The sequence below is a fragment of the Ailuropoda melanoleuca genome, chromosome 7 (genome assembly GCF_002007445.2).
Source record: "Ailuropoda melanoleuca isolate Jingjing chromosome 7, ASM200744v2, whole genome shotgun sequence".
Classification (NCBI taxonomy): Eukaryota; Metazoa; Chordata; class Mammalia; order Carnivora; family Ursidae; genus Ailuropoda; species Ailuropoda melanoleuca.
The window spans coordinates 71,375,316-71,390,016 of record NC_048224.1 but is presented as its reverse complement, the minus strand read 5'-3'; the positions used below and the strand labels follow the sequence as shown (position 1 = coordinate 71,390,016).

The following is a 14,701-nucleotide window of genomic DNA, read 5'->3' as shown; positions in this document are numbered from 1 at the left end:
AAAGGATTCAACTGAACCCCTATTTTACATCATACACAAGTCAACTCAAAATAGATTAAAGACTTATATAAGACCTGAAACTATAAAACTCCTAGAAGAAAACATAGAAGAAAAGCTTTGTGACACTGGTGTTTGCAGTGATTTCATGGATGTGATACCAAAAGCAAAGGCCACAAAAGTTTTATGCAAAGTGAAATAAGACAGTCACAGAAAGACACTGTATGATTCCACTTATACAAGGCATCTAAAGTAGTCAGATTCACAGAATCAAAGAGTGGAACAGTGGTTGCCAGGAGTTGGGGAGATGAGAAAATGGGGAGTTACTGATCAATGGCCATAGGGTTCACTTAAGCAAGAGGAATAAAACCTTAGGAATCTAGCTGTAGAACATTGTACCTATAGTCAACGATAGTCTATTGAACATTTAAAAATTTGTTAAGAGGTTAGATTTCAGGGGCGCCTGGGTGGCACAGCGGTTAAGCGTCTGCCTTCGGCTCAGGGCGTGATCCCGGCGTTATGGGATCGAGCCCCACATCAGGCTCCTCTGCTATGAGCCTGCTTCTTCCTCTCCCTCTCCCCCTGCTTGTGCTCCCTCTCTCGCTGGCTGTCTCTATCTCTGTCGAATAAATAATTAAAAAAAAAATCTTAAAAAAAAAAAGAGGTTAGATTTCACGTTAAGCATTCTTACAACAATAACTAAAATAAATTTTTAAAAATATGTAATCCAAATCTTCTAGAACTGTCGTCCAAATTATCCCTAAGAGCATTTCTAAATCAGGCAAGCAATGTGGTCATTAAATAAAAAGTTAGAAACATGTTTAAGCTAATATAGTTCTTGGGGCCAAATTTATAATCTTCCAAAATTCTGTTTGGTGAGCTTCACGTATATTTTATAGAACAGGTTGAATTATAAGAAATTGCATTCATTTGACCATGTTGGGCCTACAAAAATGAAAATATATTGCTGGCTGTAGTATACAATATAATGTTCTATTTCTTTTTCTAAGACTGAATAAAAGTAGACTATTATATATTTATTAAAATAAAAGTGAAATAAAATCCACACAGAGTTGAAGATGTAAGACAAAGTGCTTAGCAGGGCATAAGTGACTCTTCATTAGCAAATCTGTTGCCAGTCTTTCCTGATGTTCTTTTCTTTTCTTTCCTTAAAAGATGTTCTTCATTCCAAAGTATCCTAGTTTCTCCAAAAACTTCAACATCTTCTACTCCTCCCTCTCCCCACCTATACTCATACTATTGTCATGGAATGGAATGCCCTCTCTGTCCCTGGCCCACTACCTATTTGTCCTCCAGTTCAAAGGTCACTTCCCTGTGGAGATTTTGCTGTCAGCTGCCATCTTTCCTCCAGTTTAACGGGTAGGACTCCTGCTTTCACACCTCTTGCACATCTCTACCCAGCACTTAATCCTCATTTTGTAACAATTGGTTGGTTGGCTTGTCTATCTCCCCACCGGGGGTGAAACATTATGAGAAAGCAGTGTTTTTTAAATCTGTATTCCAGAGCTCATTTCATGGAGAAGTAGTATTCAAGATAAAACATGTTTTTTACACATAACAGGAGGAATGTCTCTAATTTAGGAAGTAAAGCCAATCCCTGTTTGGTCTTTTACTGACATATTGTTTTAACAATAGAAAAACTTCAGTTTTTCTTCCAAGAAATTTTCTGAGGTAAGTTGATGTTATACCCCTGAGCAAAGTGGGGTTTTTTTCCTTCTTCTGTTGCTGTCAGTTTATGTCCAAGGAGAGCAGTGTCTTGTCCTGGGTTAGCAGACAAATTAGCAGTAGATCAAGCCAGGAGTAAAAAATACTTCTTTTTTTTCATATTTGTTAAGTCAAAAAATAGCTATTGGATGTCTCCTATTTCCAAAGTTTCTATTAGGCAGATACATTTATCATTCATCAAACATATTTCTCTTGCCTGTCTGTTTAACTTTTATATCTAAAATTTTTAAGGCTGAAGTATACCATAGAGTGTGTCTACAGTAGTGTGAAAGCAAAAAAACAGAAGTTGTATTGTATGTGAAATTGTATATTAAAGGTAATGATAGAGTGAGCTCCATACACGTCAATTAGTTTACAATATGCTCCCACAAATGCACTCAGACACCATGATTAATGCTCCCTGGAGCATTCAGTCCCTGTAACTAGCTCTCATTATACTTACCAGAACCCTACTCTCCCAGGATATTATGATAAATACCATGTTGGTTCTAATATTGCTCTAAGCGATTAGGTCTGGGTGTGAGGGGGTGGTGAGATGAAATAGAGATAAAATGCAAAGTTTATGTTCTGGTTGCTTAGCAAGAAATCAGTAAGGAATCAAACCAGCAACTCTTAAGTGAGGTTTTAGGGTGACATAGGGTCATCTCCCCCCAATACACCCCCATGCCCAGTCTGCAGGGGTTATAATGGGTTACAAGTGCTGTTTCACACTGGTTTTCTGTTGGGTGTGTCTGGAAGCTAAACATCAGAAGATGAAAGAAAGAAAAGAAGAGAAAACTAGTCTCCACATCACAGGAACAGAGAAGTATCTGAAACCTCACCCCTACTCTCCTGGGATAACCCTTCAACAGAGGAGGGGCTCTCAGAGAATGACATCATCAACAGACAACCCCATTAGTTGATGGGACTGGTATGTAGCCAACACCACTGACTCCATCCCAGATGAACACCTCAGCAAGGAAAAGATAACATGATTAGAGAGCACCACCCACGTCAGTAAACATTCACTGTAGTGGACTGCATGTTTGTGTCCCCCAGAATTCATATGTTGAAGCCCTAATTCCCAATGCAATGGTATTTGGAGATGGGGCCTTTGGGAGCTAATTAGGGTAGATTAGGTTGTGAAGGTAGTATTCTCATGATAGGATTAGTGTTTTTATAAGAAGAGACACGAGACAGTGCTCGCTCTCTCTCTCTATCCATGTATACATATCACAGGAAGGTCACATGAAGACACAGTGAGAAGGTGGCCATCTGTGAGCCAGGAAGAGAGATTTCACCAGAAACAGAACAGGCCCACACCTTGATCTTGGACTTCCCATCCTCTAGAACTGTGAGAAAATTAGTTTCTGTTGTCTTAGCTACACTACACAGTCTATAATATTTTGTTATGGTAGCCCAAGCAGACTAGCACATTCACACCCACCAGACTGTACTCTTCTTGAGGCTAGGTGTCCTGTGTGTTCAATTCCTGAATCCCTAGCCCATAACAAAGGACTCCCTTCACACACACACACACACAGACACACACACACACACACACAGAGAAGAAAAAGGAAGAGCAGGGAGGAAAAGGCAAAATAAAACTGGAGCTTCCTTTTGTCAACTCACATAAGAGTTTTCTGACTTCGTCATTCAACAAACATTTCTTGAGAGCCTGCGATGAGCCCACCAGTCAGTGTGTAGGTGTCAGAGAACACATAGCAAAGACTAAGGCACTGGTGCTGCCTTTGAGTTACTCAGGACCTGTGCCCCGTGACGTGCAGGACCACCAACGCCAAAGGTTGGGGAGGTTTCTAGGAGACGTTGGCTTTTGGGTATGGAGGAGATTCAAGGGAATCCACAGAGCTTTGGGCCATGAAGAATGGTAGGATTTCAGCAGGAACCACCCACTCTGTGAGACTGTGATAGTCCCTAATAATCTTATCTCATTCATGCATATGTCTCATTCATGCATACATACAACAATGAGGGCACACAGTAAGTGCTCAAGGAATATGGTGGGATGGATGGCTGGGGAAGGGGGAAGCATTGGGAGCAGTGTGGTGGTGACAATGCCTGGCCCAAGTTGAGAGTCTCTGTTTAGCTATGTTGGTGCTTGGGAGGCCTGAAGTCTCAGAGGGGATGAAGCTGAAAAAGCAGAGGGGGGTTTGGACGCTTTCTGGAAGTGTGGATATTTTTGGAGAGGGAACTAAACAACCATTAAAAAGCAGAGTAACATGGTCAAAGTCAAGTTTCAAGAAAATTAATCCCAACAAATTTAAAACAGATGAATTCATAATTGCATGACTCTAAAAATCATTTCACCTCTCTGGGCTTCTCTTTCCTAATTAGATGCAGGAAAGACCCGCCTCTCTGGGTAGTACAGTGATGTGTGACATGGTCACGACGGGCTTCATGGAAGCCCTGACATTTACTCATTGAACACGATTGAACGTAACTGCCCAAGGAGAGAGGAGAGAAGGCCCCAGTGGCCAGGAGACAACGTCCCCATGAGTCCTCCTGGCCTTGGAGATGCTCTTACCAGTAGTCCAGTTTCAGAGGAACAGCTTCCAGGCCACCAATCTGACAGTAAGGCTCCAGGTTGGAGAGTTCATACAGCTGGATTTCACGGTTTCTGTTCAAAGATCAAGCACCATTGGAGTAATCTTAAATTCTCCAATTCACTTTTGTAGAACGGTTTTTATATTTCATGGATTCCACAGAGCAGAGACACCTGGCCGGTGAAACAACTGCCCTACTGAGCAGCCCCTCTGGCTGAACCTGGGGTCTCCTTCCACTGTTCTACCATTTGGGGATGTCTCTTCTGCCTGGTTCTACACCATCCTGGCCTATCCTTCTCCATCAGGAGGCTGGCACAGCTTTCAACAATATGAGCTCTGGGTGCCACTAGTTGGGGCGTCAGATCCCAGCTCAGCAGTTAGTCCCCTCATCTGTATAATGGGGATCTCCTGTCTTTCAGGAGAGTTATGTGGATTGAACAAAAGCACGTGTGAGAAAGTGATTAGTCCAGGACTTGGGACTTGCTAAGGGCTCACAAATGTGAGCTGTTGTTTATTGCAAATACTAAAGATGGTTAGATCTGCAAAGAGGAGGGCCAAGGCCTCTTTCTAGAAACTAAGAGGTTAACTCAATGCTCCCTTAATTTCCTACCTTTCCAATCTGCATTCTTGACCCCTTCCCTCCTGTGTTAGCTTGTCTACCTTGGAGATGATTGAGAGAAGAACAAATTTGTGGCTATAGGAAACACAACTTACTGCTTTGACCTGTCGGCATAGAACGAACAGAGGTCACCCTCTAAATTCCAAAGTCTTGCCTTTCCCTCAGTGTGAAATGTCCTTTTTTCCATCTCCTTTTTACCTGCCATGCAGCTCTAGTGGTTCCCTGCCTGCATGTGTCATAAGCTTTGCCTCACCTTCTGATTTGTCAGCTCAGAGAGTCTCTAGTAGGTTACTGAGTAATCTCTGGACCGCTTTGTGTGCAAAATACATGATAATTAAATTATTGGGCATGGCTTTTAAAACCAAACTGGGCTGAATGTATATGCCCAGACTTGTTGCTTTTTAGTAGCTAATATTAATTATATTAATACATTTTAATATATAAACAAATATATTTTAATTATTAGATTTAACATTAAACTTGATTGAATTTAATAGTCTCGATTCTCTGTGGTTGGATTAACTGTTGGTTCATTAAAGTGGTTGAAGACTAGGGAACCAAGGGCTTCTGGAGGAGACTAGGTGGAGAAGAGAAATCCCTAGCCTGGGGGGAGTCGGGGGAGTCCCAGTAGGCAGGGCTGTGGGAATCCCCTTCAAGCTCCACCCCATCTCTTAGCCATGCCCCCAGAGCCCTGTGTTTAGCAGCTTCACTGCTCAGTCTCCCAGCTCTGGATCACAGTTCACACCCCTGCCTCTGTACCCCTCCCCCTTTGTGTTGAACTTTTTGCTTTACCCTTGATTTGAAATTTTCCAAATTTCCTTCCCACCAAGCCACATTCCCTTCACTGAGGCCCATTACTGGGGTTAACCAAGCAGCCCAGGATGGTGCCTGTTCATTTTCCTTGTGTTGCCATGATCAAAACCTTTAGGATCTTCCTTCCCAGCCTCAGACCCATTCTTCTGAGGTTCTTCAACAGTAAGCATTGTCTTTTTACAGTAGATTTTATTTTTTCAATCAGTCTAAAGCACTTTTGACTGAATTTTGGTGGATAATAAAATAGGAATATTATTTTGAATCTAAAATAAAATGTGCTAAAAGTTCACAAGACTGATTTTTTCCCCATCTGGCCCATACTTTCACTCTGGGACTATTCCAAAAGAGGATCTCCAGCAGTGTTGGAGTCAATGACATCATTGCAATGGGCCAAACAAGGCCATAACTTTGCAAAGTAGCTTTGATTGATATTATGTTCTAGCATGTTTTAAAAAGGGCTTCATGACTTTTAAATACCACAGATGTGTACGTGTCTGTGTAAACTCACACATGGAAATGAATTTCATAACATGACTGTTTACTTCCAATTGAAGAGCTGCAGGCACTCACCCAGTCCCTACAATCAGTTTGTTGTACTGTGGCATGCTGATGACATCTGTCACCCACCTCGGCTTCCGACTCATGGACTTGTCCTAATGTGTTGAAGAGAGGAAATAAACAAAAATATGCTTTTTTAATGATAAGACAATTTGACAATAGACATGCTTAAAATTATAGTTTTTAAAAATTGATGCTCTCCTTCAAGTATAAGGAACTTGCTACATAGATTCAAAGAGCCAACTTTATTCCCTCTCTCTACGGAGGGCTTATTTGGCAGCCTGAGGGATTTAGGAAAGCTGTAACTTCTACTGTAGATGATAAGTTTCTGGAGGGCTGAAATGGGTTCCTATATCTCCAGTACCCAGCAGAGAGCCTAGGCTATGTCAGGAGCTCAACTATTATTGAATGAAATAATAAAAAAAGAAATGACTTTAAAGACAGGATATATTGTGGAATAGGTCAGGCATTTCTATTCCTTTCCTAAGTCTACTTCCCGAATGCTTTTTCCCTTCTGAGTTTCTGATTCTGTGATTGAATAAGAAGACAAACCCTAGCAATAGCTGCCTAAACTGAAATAATCATTAACAGGAAAAAAAAAAACAATAGAAAATTCTTTTCCATTTGTCATTCATTAAGACATATGATAAATTTCATGATGGTGTCATGTGTAACTCATTACTCCATCTGATTTTAGAAGCAAAATGAAGCATTATCTTGTACTACATATACAGATCATATTTTACTTGCATTCTATAGATTAGCAAAAGCCAACATGAATATATTACATTCAAGGACACAATTTCTGTAATCATTCCACTTGAAGAGCAGTTTAAAATAGCAAATAAAATCAAACTGGAGCACTCAGCATCCTTATCAAATGAAAATCACATACAAAAACTCTCTTTCTTCTTTTCAACTTCAGCTGCAGGGACCAGAAATAAATCGCTCCATCTTCTCTGATCATGATTAAGGTGTCGTCAGGCACAGAGAGAATGCGCAGCACGGGAGCCCCATATGACAGCCCCTGCAGCACAGCAGGCAGCTGGAAGGAAACCTCTTTCTGTCGGGCCAAAGCATCCGCTTGCTCTGAATACTCTAGCTGCAGATATGTGCAAAAGCCATCCTGGAGGATAAAGGGAAGTTCATTAAACATCTACTATGTTCCTTTCTTTCAAAATTTCTCTTTACCGTCGGAGTACGGTCCATCCCTGGACATGACATAATTACTAGTACTCACTAGCTCATCAGTATGCCAAGGGTAATAACAGTGATGTGCCTGTTCAGCTGGGGTTGGAAGTCTGTTACCCAGCTGGGGCTCCCTTCCCTACCCCCAGTCTCTCTCTCTCTAAAGAAGATGGTGGTAATGATGATGATGATGATGTTGTGATTAACAGTATACCATGTTCCATGCAACGTAGACCTTGCTTTCAATTCTCATGATAACTGTGTGAGATAGATACTATTGTTCTATTTTACAAATTTGGAAACCCAAGTTTTGAAAGGTTAAATAGCTTGCCTAAGATCAAACAACTAGCAAGTGGCTGGCCAGAGACTGAAGTCCTTACCGGTCAGACTGTACAGTTCCCACCCACCAGCATATGCCTCATTTAGAATCTCAGCAGTACACCCAGGGAAAAGAAGTCTGCAGTCAGAGGGAAGGGGTGGGGGCACTGTAGGACTTGGGAACATTTCTTCTCTCTCCACTTTCGCCAAAGCCCCACTTCATTAGAGCCTCCCATTCTCTTCTCTGGAATCCTGACTTCCTATTCAAGTCAGATGATAACGTAAACACTTGCATTTGAGTTGGTTGGGGAATTGGCCCACGGTCTGAATAGAGGTGTCTTATTGCTCAAGGTGTCATTTTAGAACTTAATTTATCCTGAAACAATAGAAGGGCACTGACAGACACAATGGCAGAGAATGTTTAAAGCAGGTATCTCAGCTCATTATTACACAACTCAAATTGGGTAATATTAATAATGATGGTGATGATGATATTTGTTGAGAATTTACTTTGTGACTGTCCTTGTTCTAAATACTTTACTTGCATTAACTGATCTGATTATCAACAGGTATTTTTTGCTCATTGAATTTCTTGCTCACTGGTGTTTTATGTTTGCTTTGGGGTAAGGTGACAAATGTATCCTTTATTCCCTAGTTTTAGGAAACCCTTCTTGGAACTCGCCTCAGCTACTGAAATCCCTAGTTAAACTATTCCAAGTATAATATGACATTACACAATTTGAAAATTGTGAACATGCATATCCCCTTGGTTCAGTTTCAAGTTGACAAAAGCACTGAGGGGCATAGCATACTCCAGAAAGGAACAGGCTCAGAACTAACATTTTATGTTCCTTACTAATCTCAAAATTTGATTTACAAAATATAACCCAACTTACCCATTGAATTCTGCCTGCTGATTCATAGTCTATTTTCATGAAAAGTTGTTCTATTTGTTCAATATTCTGGAAAGGAAAAAAATAAATCTATTTATAGACAGCACAGGAGTAAACTCTTCACTAGGTTGTCAGAGGAGAGGTAGCAGAAGGAGGGGAAATCTTAATTTTTCCAATTTATGAATCTCATATTAAAATGCAAAATACCAAAGATCTCTGGAATACCTATTCTAAAACATAAATAGGACTATTAGTTGGCGTTCAATGTACTGACCCTAAAACTCTTCCCCCATGAGAGACTGGGGCTCCTAGAACTTCTGTTTTTGAAATGGAGCCCTAGTTAGCATGAGGAGCTTTGTGTCTCCCAGTCCATGTGCTCCCAGGAGATCCCACTCCACTCTGGTCAGTTCCATCCAAAAGACTGGACTGTGCTTAGGGACCCCACTTTAGATAACAGCAAAACAAGTTATGAGGACAATGGTTGGGTGGTAAGGGTGGGCGCTTAGGTGTATCTCAAAAGAAGAGGACATGCGAGTCATGAAAATTATTTTTGAGTATTAGAAAGATTATTCTATGAGAGGAGAGTAGATTTCTTCTGTGTGGGTGTAGTAAGCAGATTATAAAATGGACCCAATGATCCCCGACTCTTGGTATTCATGGCTTATGTAATCCACTCCCTTTGAGTAGTTTGCTTGTAGCCAATAGAATACCTAATGTAGAGGGTAATGCCATTTCCACGATTAGATTACACAAGATCCTAACTTTGGCCTTACTAACAGGCTTTCTCCTTGGTTGTTTTTGATGAGACCAGCTGCCCTGTTGTGAGCTGCCCTACAGAGAGGCCCACATGGCAAGGAACTGAGGGCAGCCTCTGGGCAACAGCCAGTGAGGAACTGAATCCTGGCAACAACCATATGTGCTTGGAAGTGGATCCTTCCCCAGTCAAGCTTTCAGATGAGACCCGAGCCATAGCTACCACCTTGTTGCAACCTGATGAGACACCCTGAAGCAGAGAACCTAGCTAAGCCATGATTGGATTCTTAACTTCTAAAAACTGTGAGATAATAAATATGTATTTGTTTTAGGCTACTATGTTTATGGTAATTTTTTTAAGGTGGCGCAAAAGAATAGAAATTGAGCTAATGGTTAGAATGTCAAGAAAGACCAATTTCAGCTCATTAAGGGGGGAAAAGTTTCTAAGGTCAGAGCTCTCTAGCCTTAAAATGGGCTGCCTTGTAAGACATTGTGTTTTCTTTAGCTGAGGGTATTCAAGCATATGTGGACTCATGGCTTAGCAGAGAAGAAAATTTGAGCATTGAAGGGACTATATACTAAGTGACCTCTAAGGTCCTTTCAAACCCCAAGATTCTGTATTTTCAGGAATGTATGTAGAAGGTAGCTTTGGGGTGCCTGGGTGGTGTAGTTGTTAAGCATCTGCCTTCGGCTCAGGGCATGATCCCAGGGTCCTGGGATCGAGCCCTGCATCAGGCTCCCTGCTCCACTGGGAGCCTGCTTCTTCCTCTCCCACTCCCCCTGCTTGTGTTCCCTCTCTCGCTGGCTGTCTCTCTCTCTGTCAAGTAAATAAATAAAATCTTTTTTTTTTTAAAGATTTTATTTATTTATTCGACAGAGATAGAGACAGCCAGCGAGAGAGGGAACACAAGCAGGGGGAGTGGGAGAGGAAGAAGCAGGCTCATAGCAGAGGAGCCTGATGTGGGGCTCGATCCCATAACACCGGGATCACGCCCTGAGCCGAAGGCAGACGCTTAACCGCCGTGCCACCCAGGCGCCCCAATAAATAAAATCTTAAAAAAAAAAAAAGAAGGTAGCTTCAACAGAAATAGTAAGGTTGTATGTCTCTTTGGGAGAGTGAGATGTTGGCTTTTCTCTTATAAGTCCCACGGGTGTTTGCCATTGTGTAGTAATGGCAATAAAAGGAAGAAAATAAGATGAGGCCTGGTGTTCAAGACACCAGGGCATTGCCTCTTGGTGAATCAACACTCAGTGTCAGTGTAGCGGTTATGAGGAAAGGCCCTGGCTGTGGACCTCATCTCAGCCCCACTTCCCTCTAAGTCATGCTCAGATGGAGACATATCATACTCCTTGGTGTGGCTGACAGTGCAGACTTCACCATGGCAACTAGACAATACCATACACATAATATGTAACAAATGTTTTTGAAATGAATGTCCAAATAAGCAAAAAAAAGGATGGCCTCAAGAAGAGTGTAGGGCCACAGATGGAACTGGAAACAGAAAAGCTCAGGATGAAAGCAATCGCTGCCTGGGCTCAGGATGCCCACTCAGACCACCTTGTCACCACAAAGCAGAATGTGGGAGAGCTATGGGTATGTCTGGGCATCTTGGAGCTCCAGACAAAGTGCATCAGGCAAGGATCATGCAGTGTCACAAGCCATGGCAGGAGCTGGCCATCAGATAGGGCATGGTCAGATGGTCTCTCTTGGGGGTGGGGACATGTGTCTATGCATAAATAGGCTCTGCCCAAGGTACTGCTTTCTCAGCATGATTATGTGGGATTCCGAGGAACATTGGACTACTTCCTCCACACACTGATTCACTCATGGAAGAAACACAGGTTGAGCACCAATGGTATACCAGGTCCTGTGCCAGATGCTGAGGCCTCAGAGCTGAAAGATGTGTTACTTGGCCTCGCAGCATTCACTGCATAGTGGGGTCACAAACAAGCAAATGGTGTAATGCAAAATGATCAGTTCTGTGCTACAGGAAACTACAGACCACTATCAGGTTAAAAGCAGAAGGATCTATTAATTTCTAGGAAAGTTAGGACAGACCCCTTCAAATCCACGATGGCTGCCCTGCCTTAACATCATTCATTCAACATTTTTTGGGCATCTGCCTGTGCCACACATGGTGCTAGATTCTGAGAATATTTTTTTTTTAAATCAGAATTCAGAGAGAGTCATTACTTAAGCAAAAAAGGGGAGGAGAGCATTCTGGGCAAAAGGAACAGTGCATGCAAAGGCACAGAAATAAGAAAATAGGGCATTACCTTCTCTGCTCCTCCCCTCAAACCAATGGCTTTGTGGACTTGGGGACTAAGACTCCTGTTCCAATAGATGCCACCTCTGTCTAAAATGCTCACCCTATGCATTGTGGTCTTCCTAAATGTTAATCTTTAGCACCCTCTCCCCTTTTTGGCATTGAATTTTAACTAAGTCAACATTTCTTACAAAGAGCAAAGGATATACTTCCTGGTTTTTAGCCAGTACTAGAATATGAAACCCTAGAATAGTGGAGGAGACATGGGTATTGTTAGTTGTTCCTCTTAGCCATTCTTCCTTACTGAATAACACACAACTTTTAATTGGATGCATGCCTCCTCAGAAAAAAGACCATATTTACCTGCTAACTTTTGCTGCTAGATACGACACATGATCAATTTCTGATTAAAAAGTTAAAAATGTCACAGGCAGCTCCTGGGAATTGTCCTTAAAGGGAAGGAGTAGATCTCTCTTTGCCCCCTCTCCCTTCCTGCTGCCTGGAATGAGAGCACGTTGTCTAGAGTCCGAGCAGCCATCTTGAGTCATGAAGAGGAATCCACGTGCTGATGGTGGGAGAGCAGCAAAGCAGGACAAATCTGTCCTGATGATTTCATGAAGCCCCTTTGACCACCTGACTTCTTACATGAGAGAAAACCTTTATCTTGCTTCAGTCTTGGTGGCTTAGCATTTTCTGTCACTCTGTAGATGAACCTAATCTTAACTGACATATTGAGCATTAGTTGCAGACTGGAGTTTGAATCCCAGATGCTTTCCTTAGTAGCTGAGGGACTTGAGGCAAGTTATTCAGATTCTCTAAACCTCTGTCTTTTTAGTTACAAAATAAGAATAACAACGCCTTCCGAATGAAGTTATTCTGATATTATGGAGAATATCGATGAAATGAAATATGAAGAGACCCTAAGACAGTGTGGTCACATAGTGAAAAAACAGTTAATTGTTTGGTACATAAGCGAAAAAAGACATGGCTTCATGGCTCCTCAATGATATACTGTATGAAATTAAGCTTAGTACAAATGGTCCCAATTAACCTGATTCTTGTCCCACATTCCTTTGCACACATTCCCCTAGATGTATGTAACAGGCCTCATGCTGGCTCTTGCCTTTGTGCCTCTGGGAATGCTGTTCCCTCTTCTTGAAGGCCTTGCCTGTTTGTCCCTCCTTTATGGAGCGATTCCCTTCATCCCTCGAAACTCAGACCAAGATTCATCTCCTTCAGGCCTGACTCCCTGGTCTGGCTGACATGCCCCCATAGCACCCATACTTAATTCTAGAGAGGCTCTAGGCCATATCTTGACTGACTGTGTGCCACAGGGGCTAAAACAAAGCCCCTTAGTAAATATCTACTGAGTGAATATTGCCCGAGTAAAGATTTGTCAAATGAATGAATGAGTGAGTAAATGAATGGATGAAAGTTGGGAATGAGGGGCTGACTAGTCAAGCAGGCATTCTAAAAATACAGATAATTAGACTGCTTTTGTTAAAAAGATCTAGAATGTTGGTAAAACACCCAAGAATTTATCCATGTAAAACACTCTCCTCTCTTTCCAAAAGAAGTTCTTTGCATAGTATTGCACAAATAGAGGGGAGACTATTTAAAAATAGGTTCCATTTAATGATCACTTCTCATTGTAGAAGAAATTTTAAACACACCTAAACTTGTACTGTAGCCATTGGAACTGTGGGCTTTGCACTTAGAATGGGCATGTTTTTGTTCGAATCCCAGGTACAAGATCAAAGAGCTTTACCTTGAGTTTGTTTTTATATATAATTTAAGATGTAATCAGGAAACCTTACCAAGTAATGCTTAAAGAGCTTCTCCTTTTATGATATGTATTTTATCTGAGGACTATAACCTTATTTATTGCTATGGATTGAATGTTTGTGTCCCCCACACCCCAATTCATATGTTGAAGTCTTTTTTTATAAAGATTTTATTTTTTTATTTATTTGAAGAGATAGAGACAGCAAGCGAGAGAGGGAACAGAAGCAGGGGGAGTGGGAGAGGAAGAAGCAGGCTCATAGCCTTAATGCCTGATGTGATGGTATTAAGAGGTGAGGCCTTTGGGAGGTGCTTAGGTCATGAGGATGGAGCCTTTGTGAATGATATCTGTGCTCTTAGGAAAGACATCCCACAGAGCTCCCAAGTCCCTTCTGCTACATGAGGACACAAGCTACATGAAGACTACAACCTGGAAGAGACCCCTCACTTGACCCCGTTCTCAGACTTCCAGTCTCTAGAACTGTGAGCAATAAATGTTTGGTATTTGTAAGTCACCCATTTTGTGATATTTTGTTAAAGGAGCCTGAATGGCCCTTCATTAAGATTTCGTCTTCTGAGCTAACAACTGGGCTAACCAATATGGCAAAGGGAATGTTTAAACTATTTCATTTCAGCAGATCAGGTGTGGAAGGGAGGTCCACACTCTTTGGAAACAACAGATATGCAGATCTTCCTCAACTTTTGATGCAATACATCCTGATAATCCCATCGTTAAGTTGAAAATAATGTAAGTGGAAAATGCATTTAATACACCTCAACTACCAACATCATAGCTTAGCCTAGCTCACCTTTAATGTGATCAGAACACTTACATTAGTCTCCAGCTGGGCAAAATTATCTAACAAAAAGTCTATTTTAAAATACAGTGTTGAATACTACACTGAAAGTGACAAACAGAATGGTTGCCTGGGTACAGAATGGTTCTCAGTGTATTGTCAGCTGTTGACCTTTGTAAGTCATGGCTCACTGGGTGCTGTCGCTGCTGCCCAGTCTGGTAAGAGAGGATCAGACCGCATATCACTAGCTCTGGACAAAAGATAAAAATTCAAAGTATGGTTTCTACTAACTGTGCATGGCTTTCATACCATCTTAAAGCCAAACCATCATAAGTCAGGGACCATCTACAGAAATAAGTGAAGGAACAAGAGCCTTTCTCTCCTTTTCAAAAAAAAGTCTCTAAATATCTTGCTGTTCTAGCTTCTT

At 41.6% G+C, this 14,701-nt stretch overlaps 1 protein-coding gene across 1 annotated transcript in view; it reads right to left on the bottom strand.

The window, feature by feature from the left end:
• The window catches only part of LOC105235614 (WD repeat-containing protein on Y chromosome), a 124,745-nt gene that overhangs the window by 88,893 nt on the left and 21,151 nt on the right, over nucleotides 1–14,701 (bottom strand). The window contains exons 5-8 of the mRNA XM_011219137.3: nucleotides 8,679–8,744; nucleotides 7,172–7,402; nucleotides 6,289–6,371; nucleotides 4,268–4,360 (exon numbers count right to left, since the gene is read on the bottom strand). Coding sequence (XP_011217439.3) covers nucleotides 4,268–4,360; nucleotides 6,289–6,371; nucleotides 7,172–7,402; nucleotides 8,679–8,744 — 473 coding nt within the window. The remainder of the gene's footprint in view (nucleotides 1–4,267; nucleotides 4,361–6,288; nucleotides 6,372–7,171; nucleotides 7,403–8,678; nucleotides 8,745–14,701) is intronic.